A 15,177-nucleotide genomic window follows, 5' to 3' on the forward strand; every position below is an offset into this window, starting at 1 on the left:
GAAGCCACATATTTGGGACGCTTTAGGAGATCGCCCCAAGGCGGGGTGGATGTTGAGGCCGACTAGCGGCCGAAATTAATAACCGGAAATTGATTTAGGTCCGTTATTAACTGTGCACAAGTTGCTTGGACTGGATCGAGTCACGTGACTCGATCGCACATGGTTTTGTGATGGAAAGAGTTTCGTGTCGGGCGGATTGCTCGACAGTGTTGTTTTTTGATACAGTTTTTACCACCTAAACCGCACAGAACATGTAAGTTTTGATTTCATAGTTGCCGTTTTTTCTTATATTCCGAATGTATTGTAAAATTAGGTTTGTTTTGTTCAGTTTTTTGCCGTAGGCGTAACAAGTCAGCGTGTCGATTAAGTTGTCAAGCCGTGGAGATGTTTGTACATTGGTACAACGAGCATCGCAATTAAAGCGTTGAGTTTACAACTGCGTGTTGAAAAGATTCTGTGAATTGTCCCGAACACTCTTGAAGATGGATAAAATACATTAAGAAGCAAATTTCAAATTTAGTAAATACATTCATTGTTAAACAACAGCATTCAATATCAATAAAAGCGTTTAATGTTCAAAGTCAACTGGACTGATGATAAGACTACATGGAGACGTTTTTATTAGGAGAATTAAAGGAGACCGACGGTCGGGAATCTCACTTGCAAAGAAACATTTCAACAAAAATATTGCCTTAAAAGTTTTACCTAAACATCTTAGGGTGCGTTTCTTTGGGAAAATCCAAAATTTGATCACTGATCTGAGATCACACGGATACTTTGCTCCCAAAGAAACGAAGAATCAGAAAATTATTTTTTTTGCCATGACAACCTTGTAAACACTAGTAAACACATTTCGCACAGAACATAATAAAGATCAATGCAAACTTCACTCGTGACATTTTCAAAAGGATACAGCTTCCGTAGGGCTAACGGTGGCTTTTCTAGAAAACCTGCATCCGGTACTAGTCTTAAGGTGGCTCAACTGGATTTTCAAGGGGTGACACCGCTCAAGTTTGAGAATTAACTACGTCGCCATTAACAATGCTATCAAAAAACGATCATCACAGCTGCATTAGATAAAGATGAATTTTTTTCATGACCAGTATTATAATGACATCGGAGTTGCCATAGCGACGAAATGACATCATTACATTTTTTACTTTCGCTCGTATTCCTCGGCACCAAGAGATTTTTTCGAGAATCGCTCAGACGAGCTTTTACCACTCATGGCTGCCTCGATGTTGGCAAAGTTTAAACAAATTCTATGAGAGCGTTTTCGAAATATTTGAGGATGAAGTTTTGGGGGCTATAAATACAGTCAAAAACATACTAACGAGAAAATGGGGTAATATCTAAAGAAAACGAAGCGCTGTGAATTGCAATTTCATCTTATAATAGTTTGATTCCATTTAAAATCGTGTGTGAAACAGCAGTGGTGGCGATTGCTTTGGTCGATTGCGAGAATAAAGAATTTGATGAGCGTGCGTTCCGGCGCTCTTGTTGTCATTTTTGTTTATAATTTGGTCTATGCCTACAAAAGTGCTAATAAATTAAATTTTTAATTTGACAAACTCGAGGTTTGTCATCAATTGATATAGCTTTCAAGTTTCAGTATCAAGGCCCTCTGTCCAAAAAAAAAAACACGAAAGCTATTATTCTGCATATATTGTCATTGCTATTCTCACCCCAACGCAGATTAGCATGCTTCGGAAAAATTTTCGTTAAGCAATCGAGCGTCTGTTTAATGCAAATGATTTTTTTTGCTGGAGTGGTGCACGTAGATATGACACTCCGATAACAATATAACACTGGTCATAAAAAAATTCATCTTTATCTAATACAACTGGTGATCGATTTTCGATAGCATTGTTAATGGCGACGTAGTTAATTCTCAAACTTGAGCGGTGTTACCCCTGAAAAATCCATTTGAGCTACCTTAAATGACACTTCATACTGATCAACCCACCTTTTCCTTTTATCGTGAATTATTTTTGTACTACATGTATTTTGATCGAAATAAGCGCCTAAGAAACTTGCCGTGTGACAGAGCCAACCTGTATTTTTTTAGCAAAGACCTCTGGGCCAGTGTACTTTATTTGAATCCTTTCCCAACGAAACGCACGAATCATGAATCCTAAAATCCGTATTCAGATAGGATCTGATGTATCCACTCGGAGTGCGGATTCTTCAAATCATTCATCCGAGATTAATCCATTTTTTGATATAGGTAAAGGAACGCAAGATTCGTTTTTGGATAAAGAATCCGGATTTGATTTTCCCAAATAGACGCACCCTTAGTCAAGTTAGGTTTGACATCACTGATCTACCAGTTGACATACGCTGTTGGTCCTCGGTATGTCCCAAGCCGTAGTTTTATCCCACATCTTGATCGCTATCGTCATTAACAGCATTAAAGACAGGATATAATACACCCATTCAATATGCATAATATGTGTTTATTTCTTTTGAGGTCGGTATTTATTAATTTACCAATCAGAACGCGCGCTTTACTTTAGTTGTGCTATAACAACGAACAAAAAACGAGTAAAAAAGATCAACAAACAATTGACACCTACACCGGATCAACGGAAATATATCCTAGGCATTGGATATGTCTGCGCTGGCAATTGCGCATGCTACCCAAAGAGAGCACACTAGAAAACAGTCATATCTTTTGCGAATGCGCTCGGTCTTCGAACGAAAGGTCTGAAGCCAATGTCAAAATTGAGAGTGAAAATGTGGAGACACGCTAAAAACACGACTTCGGCTTTCTATATTTTGAACTCGTTCAGAATTCCCCGCTCTTTCAGTAACGGGAAATTTCCATTGGTCAATTATGGCAAACTGTCAACAGAATCTTCTTCGCCTTACATCAAAGATCGCCGCCGCATCAGGTTGATACTAATATATGGATTTAGGCAAGCCTTAAAGCAATGCTCCCCATTTATTTTTTTTTAACTAGAGTTTACAATTTTTCCAATTTGGTAAATGAGCAGCCAAAGTACTCAAAGTAAACGGTGGCTCAAGACCAACTAAATCACTCACGGTTAAACTGAACATCGCAAAAAAAATGTTCGTAGCAGAACGTACCGCGCCGTTTTATTCGATTTAAGGACGTTCGCGCTAATTGTTTATGCGCATCCTTACTGCGCACGTAATTCATGTTGCAACGTCACGCCACGCCATGCACGAGCGCGCGCGCTGAGAAATCTTTCCAAACACATATTGGGTGAGTAGCCGTTGTGTTAACTTCGCTTGCAGTTTGCTCTCTTAAACGATCGGTGACCCCCATTTTTTTCGGAATAGATAACCTTTTGGCATAAATCTCTACCGATTGACAAAAAATGAGCCAAATTCGAATGTTTGAAGTTTATTATTTTTTTCACTTTCTCTTCCTGCGCGCGATCGAATCAGTCCATTTTTGCAGCATTTTGCTGTTTGAACGTTTGCAAATCCAATTGTTAAAGACAAGGTTTACTCGAAGGGACTTTAAAAGTGAAATATTTTTGTTCAATAGACCCACTCAAAATAAATTGGGACAAAGGAAGTTGGCCTGCATTAATTCATTTAAAACATTTTGTTGCCAGAAGCCGCAGTGGTCATATCGAGTGACGAAATCAAATTTATACAAATAAGCGCCTTCTTTCAGATATCATATCTCGAAAACGAATTCGGTGATCCCCAATTTTTTCTGCATTTCTGACATAAGTAACTTGTAAACTAGCAGTGGTGAAAGTTTAAGAAAAATTGCAATGTTGGAAGATTTTCGCGCGAACGTCCTTAATTCGATTTCATGTCGCTTAAGCTGCTGTGAAAAGTAATTGGCCTCCAATTTTTTAGGAGAATGTTGTTTTTTGTCTTTAATCAGGCTAAGACAGCGGCTAAGAGAAAAGAGAGGCCTGGGAAAACACAGACTCCTCAGACATTAAAGAGCGGGGGGGGGGGGGAGATTTTGGGGAACAGAGTGGTGATTTTGGGGAGGGGAGTTACGAGGAGCGCGGTTACGAGGAGAAATTGGCCGCCACGCATGTTGGCAATCCTTATATAATTAGGCTGGTTGCCCATTGATGGCACCTAAGGCATTTGCCCCGATTGCGGCATTCAGCCGCTTTGTGCCCGAACACCAAACAAATGACACATTTTAAAAGTTGACTCCTGTACCAAGCCTGAAAGTTCGAACGGTATATGCTGATCGAAATATCGTATCGACATACGAAGGTTACGGGTACCGGTAGAGATCTTCCGAAAACCGGAAAAACGCTGATACGAGATGTCGACGACTTTGCTGAACGGACAGAGAGAAAGTTTGATGCCATCTTTCCGCACTCCCACCTGACGATAGTGAATATATATGACAGAGGTCAATGCAGCGTCAGACTCGGTGACGTTGAGCTCATGGTGATCAACCGCGTTCGAACCGGCCCAAAGAATGTCTTCATGATACGCTTGATCCAAAAACGTAACACGAATGCGATCACCTGGAATAAATTGGATGGAACAGACTTAAGTGAAGTCCAAAATTTTTGATAAATGAAGAATTACATTAGTTGACTTTGCGGCAACCATGCCATGGCCATGGGTATGGGTAACCACAGTATTGGGTTGGTAAAAGCCCATAATAGTAAAAGGCAAAAGGTTAAAGCCCAAGGATAGATAATTAAATGAACGGGTAGCTTAAAAGTTAAGCCCCTAAATGCGCGTACCAGCTGAAGAAAGCATAAATAAGCTGGCGCAGACTGAATTTTAAATGCATCGCCACCACTTTCAATTTGTGTCTTGATAATGTGACCATCGTAATCGACCGTTGCTTCCAGCAGGGCCACAGCAAAAAAGTAATAAATTTAATCACTGAAGGTGGACAAATGGGGGAAAACAGAGAAATTCGTGGAACAGGTGGAACCAACTCTCAGCGAATTGAGATTCTCAGCTCAACAGGGAAAACTTCAAAGGACCAGCAAAACATATCGAAGATTGAAGCGATTTTCAGCAATGACTTTTTTACGATGGCAGAGTCCCTCAATGGCAAATCAAAAGGGATATTGCCAATCTGTGGACTAGCAATAGTACTCTTGAAAAAATGATTAAATGGGATCATTTACAAGACAACAAACAGGCGCATCTACGACTAAAAGTAAAGATAAAGACCACAGATGGCAAAACATATGGATGGGATGGCATATCTGAGGGCCGACACAATTGGTAATAAAATGTGACTTTCAAGACAACTTCTTCATAGGAACAATACAAGTCTGGTTTGTTTTTTGTGCATAGTTGCCACAAGATAACAAAGAGGGAGATTAAACGGTGGATAGAGTGTCACCCTTTGTCATTTCTTTGTAACCGAGCTTTGCATTTTAATAAATTTCGGTCTTTTAACGTTTTTGATCGCTTCTTTGAGGCCAGATATGGCTGACAGAGAAAAAGAACATTCTGGGAAACGAAAAAGGGGCTTCATCCACGAAATTATGTAAAGCTTTAAGGGAAAATAGCAATGTAATTAACGTGGTTAATCTCTTCTTACTTGAAGCAAATTCTGAAAAAACCGTCCATTTTCTTCCGAATTTTAAAATAAAAAAATGTTTGTTGTATTTTACTCGTTTGTCTAAAAAAATAAAAATAAAAATGTCTTTCTTTCGATTAAAGAGGAAATACGGAATTTCGTTTGTTATGAATATCCCGTGATACAATGATCGATTCATTTCAATTTGATTTCGATTTTGTTATATCTAGGTAACTTGCTAGTATTTTATCAAGAATAAAACAAAATTTAAAAGTTTTAGTTGTGTGATTCACAGCTAGATTTATCCTTTTACATCGTGTTCGGTTTATAAAACCAATTTAAGTTATTTCTCCGTTAAAAGAGGGCGTTCCTACCATCGATCGTTTAATTGCTTCGTATCTTTGAATGGTTTGAATAGGAACGAATGAATTTAAGTATTGCAAATCAAAACACAGAATTGAAAGGCAACGAAAGGGTAAAGAGGAGGAATATTATAGTTTTTCTTTTGTAACTGAATTTAACAAACTATCGACTTAGGGGCAAGCGTAAGATAATTAGAAGGTTACATTCTTGAAAACGTCGGTACCATGGACTTGTGGTATGAGTGTTATATACAGGTCATGCTCTCCCACTCACGACCAGCCGTTTGGCAGCCTTTCGTACAATTTAAAAAAAAATTGTTTTAGAATACTCGATTTATTGAAACAGCGATAAGCTTCGTTGTCTTCAATAAGTTAATTTGCATTAAGGCAAGAAAATATTCCCATGGTATGGAAAAAAGCGAAAAAGATTCTGTCATATCTCTTCACGGGTCATTCATTCTTTAAAATATACACCTGTGAAATCACCCCGAGGTTAAACTCTTTTTCTAAGATGTCATTTTTAAAAAAAAACTATTTGAGTGTTGAGAAGTAATGTAAACGAATGTGGTAACAGATAAGGTTATACTCATTCTTCGTAATTATATGATATTTCCTGGAAACATTTACGTTCGTCACAACAAAAGGCATTTGCACCTGGGTGATCGCTAAATTTCTGTGAAAAATTGTTAGCAGTTCAAGTGAGCGAGTCAGCTGCCACAATTTTCTACAGGACATCCAATCATAGAACAATTACACCTGTAAAATTGTCACGGACTCAAGTGTCCTGTTTCTAAGAGAACATTTCTAAAATACTTTTAGTGCTAAGTAATATTGACGTGTTTCTGTTAAGATTTCCTTTAACAAAGCACTACAACCCCACATATTTACTTCCCTGTTACACCTGAGCCCAAGTCACAATCAAATGTGTTAGGTAAGTTGGACATTTATTTATACGATATGATTACTCGAAAATCAGTGAAGTTAAGTTTAGTGATCTCTTTGGACATCGGTTATTGATATTTGTTCATATAATCCATCCGAAAATATTACCGTTTTATAAAGGAATTTCTTGGCCAGCAACATGAGAATTAAGCAAAAGTAGTACATAATGTGCCAATTTAAAAAAGCTCAGTTTAAAATAAACAGAATCGTTATTGGTTTCGTTTTTTCCCTAGAGATTGATGTATTTATTGCCTAATTCTTCCTTTTCCCTTCTTACTACGTAATTTCTAAAAGGGAAGTAAATATTGCTGTGTTCGCTAGAGGTGCCTTGACGAGGTTTGGCAACTTGATAAAAAACTTGATAAAAGGATTGAATACATGTTTTATTTCATTCATTCATATATAAAGTATACAACAAGTTGTGATAGGAGTAGATGTGAAATGAAAACAGAGCACAGTAAATTTTCAAAGAAAGGCTCTCATCACTAAAAAGAGTAAAAACAATGTACTAACAAAAATACACTCTATATAATAACAAATCTTCACTATTTCTGCTAAATTAAAATTCCTTTCTTAAATTTCGTCATTGTTGATTACATAAAGTTAAAAGGAGTATTTGTTTTATTAATTTTAAAGCCATTGTCTTATATACCAAGAGAAAAAAGTTCAGTGTTAGATTTAAAATAACAAGCGAAGATCGCCCGTTCCTCTTAAAACGAGAAGTCTATGACGTAATCTGAGATTGAACAGCTCCGTAGTCAACTAAACATGAATTTTTTTTTTAAATAAACCTTAACGGATTTGAATGAATTGCTATAGCCTGAAGAGAAAAAAGAACTGAGCTTAAGTTCAGAGATTTTATTTTCTCTGTCTTCAGTGTTCAATCCGATTTGTCTACCCGGTACCCGTACGATACCGGGTACTGTGGAAGTGAAACGTCTCGCATAAAATCACGGCACGAGACACTGACTGCGTTTAAACGCTCTGCAAGTATTTTCATTACTGAGATGAATAAATCGATTCTGCTTAAGATTTATGGCACACTCACTGAACCCGTTGAAAAAAAAATTAAAGAAGTGACAACGAATGCTCTAATCGGAGTTGGAAATGCAAGCGCGGGTAAACAAAGGCGTATAAAAGTTGACCCATTCTAAAAAATACATAAGGTTTTTTTACATGTTCGGGAATAATGTGTTCATTATTTTCATCTTGGACAGATTGCCAAGCTCCAAGAAAGAGTGGGGAGCAGGGATGGCGCAGTGGTGAGAGCGCTCGCTTCCCACCAATGTGGCCCGGGTTCGATTCTCGGACTCGGCGTCATATGTGGGCTAAGTTTGTTGTTGGTTCTCGTCCTTGCTCCGAGGGTTTTTCTCCGGGTTTCTTCGGTTTTCTTCCCTCCACAAAAACCAACACTTCTAAATTCCAATTCGATCGGGAATTCGAGGGCCACAGGTTTGTCAGTTGCAACACTGTTACGTGCAACCCTCGTTAAACAAAGTTGATTTATTTTTAGAGTCATTGTTTCGTTTTTACGAACGGTCAATAATGCGAGCATTTTCTTGATCACTTAATGCAGCTGACCTTTAAAAGAGCTGGATTTATTTTGAAACTCCAGAAGTGTTCTAAAATAGTGTTTTCGTTTATAATTTTTATTCTACAGGGAGAGGTAGGGGAAACATGTACAATTTCGTTGTTTTTCAGCGATTGTGCTACCTGCTGTTCACTGTATTCATAACTCACATCCAAGGTAAGTTGCTTTACACATTTGGCGCCAGCCATATGCCTCTTACATCACAAAACGTACTTTAGACGAAGAAGAAAAAAAGACAGAAATGCATTGGTGGCTGCCTTGCGCCTTGGCAGCAATAAAATGCCACACCCTTGATAAATAACTGGTTTGTCGCTATACTGATTGTAGTTTTGTGAATTAATGACCAGGTATACGTCCGTTGCATCTGACCAAGTATCTTCCCGCTTAATCTAATTAGACTGAAAGGTGATATTTTTTTTGCTTTATTTCTCGAAGCATGCAAAGATTACACAATAATTATCTTTATTATTGCTTGTTCACCTGAAGGAAGGGCTAAGAAAACCTGTAGTCCTCCTTTTTTCCTGAACTTTTGTGTCAGTTACATTCTAAACAGGCAATCGATGCTAGACAAATTTACTTAAAAATATTTTATTTTAGTGTCTTCTCATAGCAGTTCTGTGTTGATGATTATTTATGTGCCAGGTTATAGATCTCACAGTATTTCTATTTTTTCCTGTAACTGAAAGAATCCCCGCGTGCTGCACTTAGGTTATGATCACATTATGACGTCATTGCTACGGTCTATTAATCCATTAGGTTGCGCAAAAATCAGTTAGTTTTGAATGAAAACGTGAGGTTATCTTCTGCTTAAATCAATTCAATTAGTTTACTCATCTAAAGGGGGCAGGGATGGTACAGTGGTGAGAGCAGTAAGAACGCAGTGGTGAGAGCGCTCGCCTCCCGCCAATGTGGCGCGGGTTCAATTCCGGCCCGGTGCCATATGTGGGTGAGTTTGTTGTTGATTCTTGTCCTTGCTCCGAGGGTTTTTATCCGGATTCTCCGGTTTTCATCCCTCCACAAAAACCAACACTCCAAATTCCATTCCAATCTTGGATGCGCGTACACGTCTTAACAAGAGGTATACCCCACGTTTTACGTAGGGCGCACATTTAGGTGCTTCCCACCCCCTACCCCATCCACAGGAATAACTAAATTTATGTTACCCCTTGCCTCTGTTTCAAAACGAGTCTACGGGCGAAGCCATTCACCTGAAAATGAGTTTCACCTTAAGGTCCATTTTCATGCAAATTAAACTCATTTTCATTTGAATGGTTTCGCACTTAGACTCGTTTTAAAACAGAGGCAAAGGGTAACTCGGAAATGGCCTATTGAGATTTAAAGCTTACTACAAAGCATTTTATTGATTAGCGCATTAGCGGGTTAGCGGAATACAGCCCCAGCAAACCATCACAATTTTGAACTAAAGGACATAAAGGCCTTTCTAGTGATTTCCTGTCATTTACCAAAGTGAGGGGGCGTTATTTGGCTAATATCGCCTAGTAGAGTAGATAAAAGTTATTGAAGTACGTAAAATGCATCCGTTTCTTGTATAAACTTTTCACCAGCGCACACCACCTGCTTATGAAAATTGCTAGTTTTCAATTAAACTATTGTTTCTTCTTTGTAGCTACATCTTCTACTCCTTGCCTCCACAATCAGAGATTTGATTTCGAGCCTGCGATTCCTGGACAGAAAGGCTGCTTTTTGCCCATTCCATCATCCTCAGGATCAGTAACTCTGTCAACAGACCCCAAGACTGTAAAGAGCGGAACAAAGTCTCTTAAATGGACTGCCACTGGTGCCTCAACACTGCAACTCAAAACATCAACGTTCACCATCCCGAACTCCTGGCTTAGACACGGAGGAGTGAAAGTTTGGATCTACAAGGACTCGCCCTCTTCAGGAAAGTCACTGGGGGTACAATTCAAACGTGCCACGACGACAACTGTTGGAAGTTTCAGCGCTAATCTGAATTTTAAAGGATGGAGAGGAATTTGGGTGAAGTTTGCAGAATGCAAATCAACAGCTAGTAGCTTGGCTGGGCGCGCTGTAATCGACGAAGTTAACTTTGTCCTAACAGATGCAGACACCATCTACATAGACGCACTCGAGTTTCAGAAAAGTTTATCGAAGCAGTCTCGAGACAAAGTGGTTCCTCCAATCAGCCCGTATGGTTTGGCAATGTATGATAAGAGCAATTTTTGGCAACAAACTTACAAGTGGAGTCAACAAGCCGTTCCTGCATCACCGACGACAATTGACGAACAAAAGAGGAAGAGTTTGAACCATATCAAAAACCGGCTCAAAAACTATTATTGCGATGAAGAAAAAGCGACTACTAGCTTCCCAAGCGGTAGCTTTCTAAAGAAAAGATGGGATTCCCTTTTAGAAACTGTTGACAAGGCACATGGAGAGTATGACAAACTGACCTTCAGTGGAGGAAAAATTGTTGGACCTCCTTTGTTTTGCAGAAACTGCAAACTTGGAAAAAAGTTTGGCTTTATCTTTGAAACAGTTCTTCTACCCTTAGCGCTGGAATACCACATAAGGTCCCGTACTGACGAAGTTACAAATACTGCGACAAAACAACTTGCCGACCTTAACTCCGGAAACTCAGACAAAGTGCAAAATGCACAGATTGCTATCGCTGGGCAAGATAGCAATATGCGCAGACTGTTTGTAAGTTATTTGCCTTCTGCGAGACCGCTGACTGTAAATCAAGTAAAGGCTGCAATAAACACTCTCAACCTTGTTCGACTCAACAAGATAAATGATCTTCTTGACTATGTAAAACAGCAAGGATTTGCAGATGGCAGTGGTGTTGGATCATTGGATCACGAAATGAACAAGGATAGCGCCGGTTTTATGCACACTCTGTTCCTTCTCAGTGACTCTCTAAGCGTTTCTTCCAACAAAAGTAGATTGCTGGATTTGATCAGCACAGCCAAATGGTACAACGACTTTGGAGAGATTTATCAAACGCCGACATTTGAATTCAAAGGAACGACTGCTGACCGTATGATCACGCTGCTGCTGTACAGGCTCATCATTGTGCTGGTGATGCCAAGTGATAACGATAACGAAAAGAAAGCAAAACTCCGGGATATGGACGCGCTACTTAGGTGGATGAACAACGCTGTATCGGTGAACGAGGGACTTGGAGGAGTCATAAAGCCCGACTTCACGGGATTTCACCATAAAGGGTTTTATGCATCATCCTATGTTCCACAAGCCTTACATAATGCAGCTTTTGTCCAATATCTTCTTGGAGGAACTTCATTCGCTTTATCATCAACATCAACCAACAACATAAGAAGAGCACTGGAGACGCTGCGTCTTGTAGCTGTCAAGTATTCCACCCCAACCAGTGTTAATGGACGTTACCCAGGTTACTTTAACAAGAAGCTAATAAAGACTCTCTTAGCAGGCTATGCCTACATCAGCGTTTCCCACCCTTCCACTTCAAGTTCCACAATGCCAACAGGAATAAGAGTGAGCGATCTGAACCGGCCGCAGACACAAATGTTTTTGCGATTATATAAGGACTCAACTGTGAACGATTATTTAGAAGACGGAAAGCCAAAGAAGAGCAAGTACTATTACAACAGTTTGGGATCTCTGCAAATTATGGAGGCAGTGAGTATTAAGATTTACTCATCGTATCACTTTGTATCCTATAGCCTTTCCTTAATAGGTAGTTACCTAATGTAAACAGGTAGTATTACACATTATCTTACATGTCAGTAAAACTCCTTTAAAGGAGAAGTTCACTCCAGAATGGCCATTTATTTTCTTTACGCCAATAAAAAGTTTATACAAAGATATGTTATTCACCAAAATTTCAGCCTCCAACGTGCGCTATAACCCTACGAAATCTTTCCCAAAACTCGACAACTGAACGCCGCCATCTTGGAGCTGGTAATGTATGCGTGACGTCAAAGAGCTCAGCCTGAAGTTTGGCGGAAAATTTTAATAGTCGAAACTCCTTGTTTTCTGTATTTCTTGGAGCTCTGTTTGAGCAAAATGGAAATGCACAAACAGGCATTTTGACAAACAAAAGCCACTTCGAAAAAAACAAGGAGTTTCGAGTATCTAAATTTTCCCTCCAAACTTCAGGCTGAGCTCTTTGACGTCACGCATACATTACCAGCTCCAAGATGGCGGCGTTCAGTTGTCGAGTTTTAAGAAAGATTTCGTAGGGTTATAGTGCACGTTGGAGGCTGAAATTTTGGTGAATAACATATCTTTGTATAAACTTTTTATTGGCGCAAAGAAAATAAATGGCCATTCTGGAGTGAACTTCTCCTTTAAGGTCATAAAAGGAAAAGGGGGAGGGTGACGAGTTAAGAAACGCTCTTTTAAGGTTTGAACAAGACATACCATCCAGTGCTGGTTATAAGCCCTGGGCTAAATCAACTTCGTAAGGGGTTTTGTGCTGGCCTATAAACGGAGGTGCTTATATCAGGTGGGGGGGGGGGGGATTATAAGCGGAATGAATTGAAACGTTTCGAAACGAGCCACGGCAGTGTCGATCGAAATACGTTTTTAAGTTAACAAGCATAATAAAACAACATTTATCACTGTTTAGTACTGTCATCCGGCAAAGTGGGGCTTATATCCTGGGGGTATTGTAATCCGATGTATAATTGTTATTTGCATGTACATATAGGCCTATAACCATAGAGGCCTTAAGCGGGAGGACTTATAACCGGAATTTCACAATTTCTCTCCTGTCACAGTTAGTTATAGAAAGCACTGGGTTACAAAAGTAAAGAATATTAATTGATCAAATAGAATAAACTTAGAATTGCGCTATAAGAGAAATCGTGACAATACAGCGAAACTCGCCAGATATAAAAAATCTCAGTGACTGTATTTGTTAATTTTTTAGGTAAAATACACCGCTGTTTGTAAAGGCATATCTGCCGAACCATCCCCTGAAGGTCACTGGTCCAAGAACTTTGCCGCTCTATCAATCCATCGGCGTAAGGATTGGGCTGTGACGGTCAAGGGATTCAACCGGTTCGTCTGGGACATCGAAGCTTCGGGAAAAGAAAATGTTTATGGATTGTTCGCCAGTCACGGTGCACTTCTGATTGCAAACAGTGAAGATGCCCTTAAGGTACATGACGTCGACCACGGATGGGACTGGGCTAAAACTCCTGGAACAACGACCATTGCAATGGGAACTCCAAACATAAACGACTTAAATATAGGCGCGGGAAGGTTTTACAACAGACGTAAGCTAGCAGGAAGTGTAACGTTTAAAGGAACAATGACCTTAAAAAATGGACTGTTTGGCATGAGCTTTCTACAACCAGATTACGGATTTTCATCATCGGATTGGCGAAAACGAATCAATTTTCGTTTCAAAAAATCAGTTTTCAGTTTTGAAAACTTGCTGGTGTGCTTAGGGAGTAATATTAGAGCCCGACACACAAACGGTAAAGTAATTCAAACTACTCTATTTCAAGACAAGCTTGCCTCTGGAGATGCCTCGTCATTCATTAAGGTTGGTGGAGCTCAAAAGACTGCGTCATCTAACTACAATCATGTCCCATCAGCATCCTCAAGCTACACAACCCTCACTGATGCCAAAGGAAACTTTTACTACATACCAAGTCCCAGCAAATCAATCTTACACGTTACCGTAAAAAGCCAGTCTTCAAAATCTGACAATGGAAAGAAAGATACTTCTGGGATTTATGGCACTGCTTGGTTCCAACATGTCAGGGCTCAACCGAAATACCAATACGCTGTCTTGATACCGACCACATCGTATCACACACCACTGACTGACATCGCAACGGCGCAAGAAACAACAGGTAGTGAAGTTTACAAAGTTTTGCAGCATGATTCCACCGCCCACGTCGTCCAGTTTCTAAAGTCACCAAAGACGTGGTCAGCCCTCAGCGCTCCTATTACAGGATATGTAATATTTGTAGCTAGCAGGCCGCTGCCATCAGGTGGCCCAGTAGCCTCCATCACTAGTGGAGATTGTCTTATAATGGTGCAGGAAACTACAGGATTTATCTACCTTGGTATAAGCTCTCCCGACCTTAACTTTGACGTGACAGGCACTGATCCTGTTTATTCGGGTGACGTTGGCGAAGAGTTGCTGTACAACAAAGCCAGTGTAGGAAAATCGGTAACGGTGACTCTGAGGAAGCAAGTTACGACAACCATCGCTGAAACACAAGTTCACGTTAACCCAAATGGCTACACTCCGAATGTGGAGATAGGCAGCAATGGGAAAGATATTAAATTTAAGAATCTCAAGAATGGCTTCAGTGTTGAAGTAAAATTAACCAGAGTTTAACATTTCGTTTTGCGCATCTTTTGTCTTATAGAAGGCCACAATCCACAGAACGTGTGAAAATGATTAAAATACTGAATTTACAAAACCCTCAAAGACACTAAGAGGGCGTAAAATTTGATTAAAATGAAAATTGTTAAACGTGGGAGACAAACAAGTTAATTTAAAATATAATGAATACAATCATTGTTTGACAAATGCATTCGAAATCAATAAATACTACATGTTATTAACCGAGAGTGAGGTCATTACAGGGGAATCTCAGACCAAGGCCTTGATGTATTGACCTCGCTATCGCTCGGTCAATACATGAAGGTCGAGGTCTAAGATTCCCCTGTAATGACCGAACGGACGAGGTTAATAAGTTATTTATTATATGGCCTCTAAGCACTATTCAAAAGAAGAGTATAATCAAGGGAAAAAAACACTGGAGGCAAACCTCGCTCTCGCTCTCTTTGGCTCTCTT

At 39.6% G+C, this 15,177-nt stretch overlaps 1 protein-coding gene across 1 annotated transcript; it reads left to right on the forward strand.

Moving 5' to 3' along the window:
* Positions 1 to 6,769: 6,769 nt before the first annotated feature.
* On the forward strand, positions 6,770 to 15,016 carry LOC144644544 (chondroitin sulfate ABC exolyase-like). Its single transcript, XM_078504056.1, has 4 exons — positions 6,770 to 6,793; positions 8,465 to 8,551; positions 10,023 to 12,031; positions 13,287 to 15,016. The coding sequence occupies exons 2-4, from the start codon at positions 8,482 to 8,484 to the stop codon at positions 14,712 to 14,714; spliced, it is 3,507 nt and encodes a 1,168-aa protein (XP_078360182.1). The 5' UTR covers positions 6,770 to 6,793; positions 8,465 to 8,481; the 3' UTR covers positions 14,715 to 15,016.
* Positions 15,017 to 15,177: the final 161 nt, after the last annotated feature.

The sequence above is a fragment of the Oculina patagonica genome, chromosome 2 (assembly GCF_052425735.1).
Source record: "Oculina patagonica isolate OP01 chromosome 2, crgOcupat, whole genome shotgun sequence".
In the NCBI taxonomy this organism is placed as follows: Eukaryota; Metazoa; Cnidaria; class Anthozoa; order Scleractinia; family Oculinidae; genus Oculina; species Oculina patagonica.

Excerpts from the sequence above, each read along its gene's own strand:
- LOC144644544 (XM_078504056.1), top strand. The coding sequence starts at position 8,482 with ATGTACAATTTCGTTGTTTTTCAGCGATTGTGCTACCTGCTGTTCACT. Across the intron at positions 8,552-10,022 it reads ATTCATAACTCACATCCAAG|CTACATCTTCTACTCCTTGC; the intron begins GTAAGTTGCTTT and ends TCTTCTTTGTAG. Across the intron at positions 12,032-13,286 it reads CTCTGCAAATTATGGAGGCA|GTAAAATACACCGCTGTTTG; the intron begins GTGAGTATTAAG and ends TTAATTTTTTAG.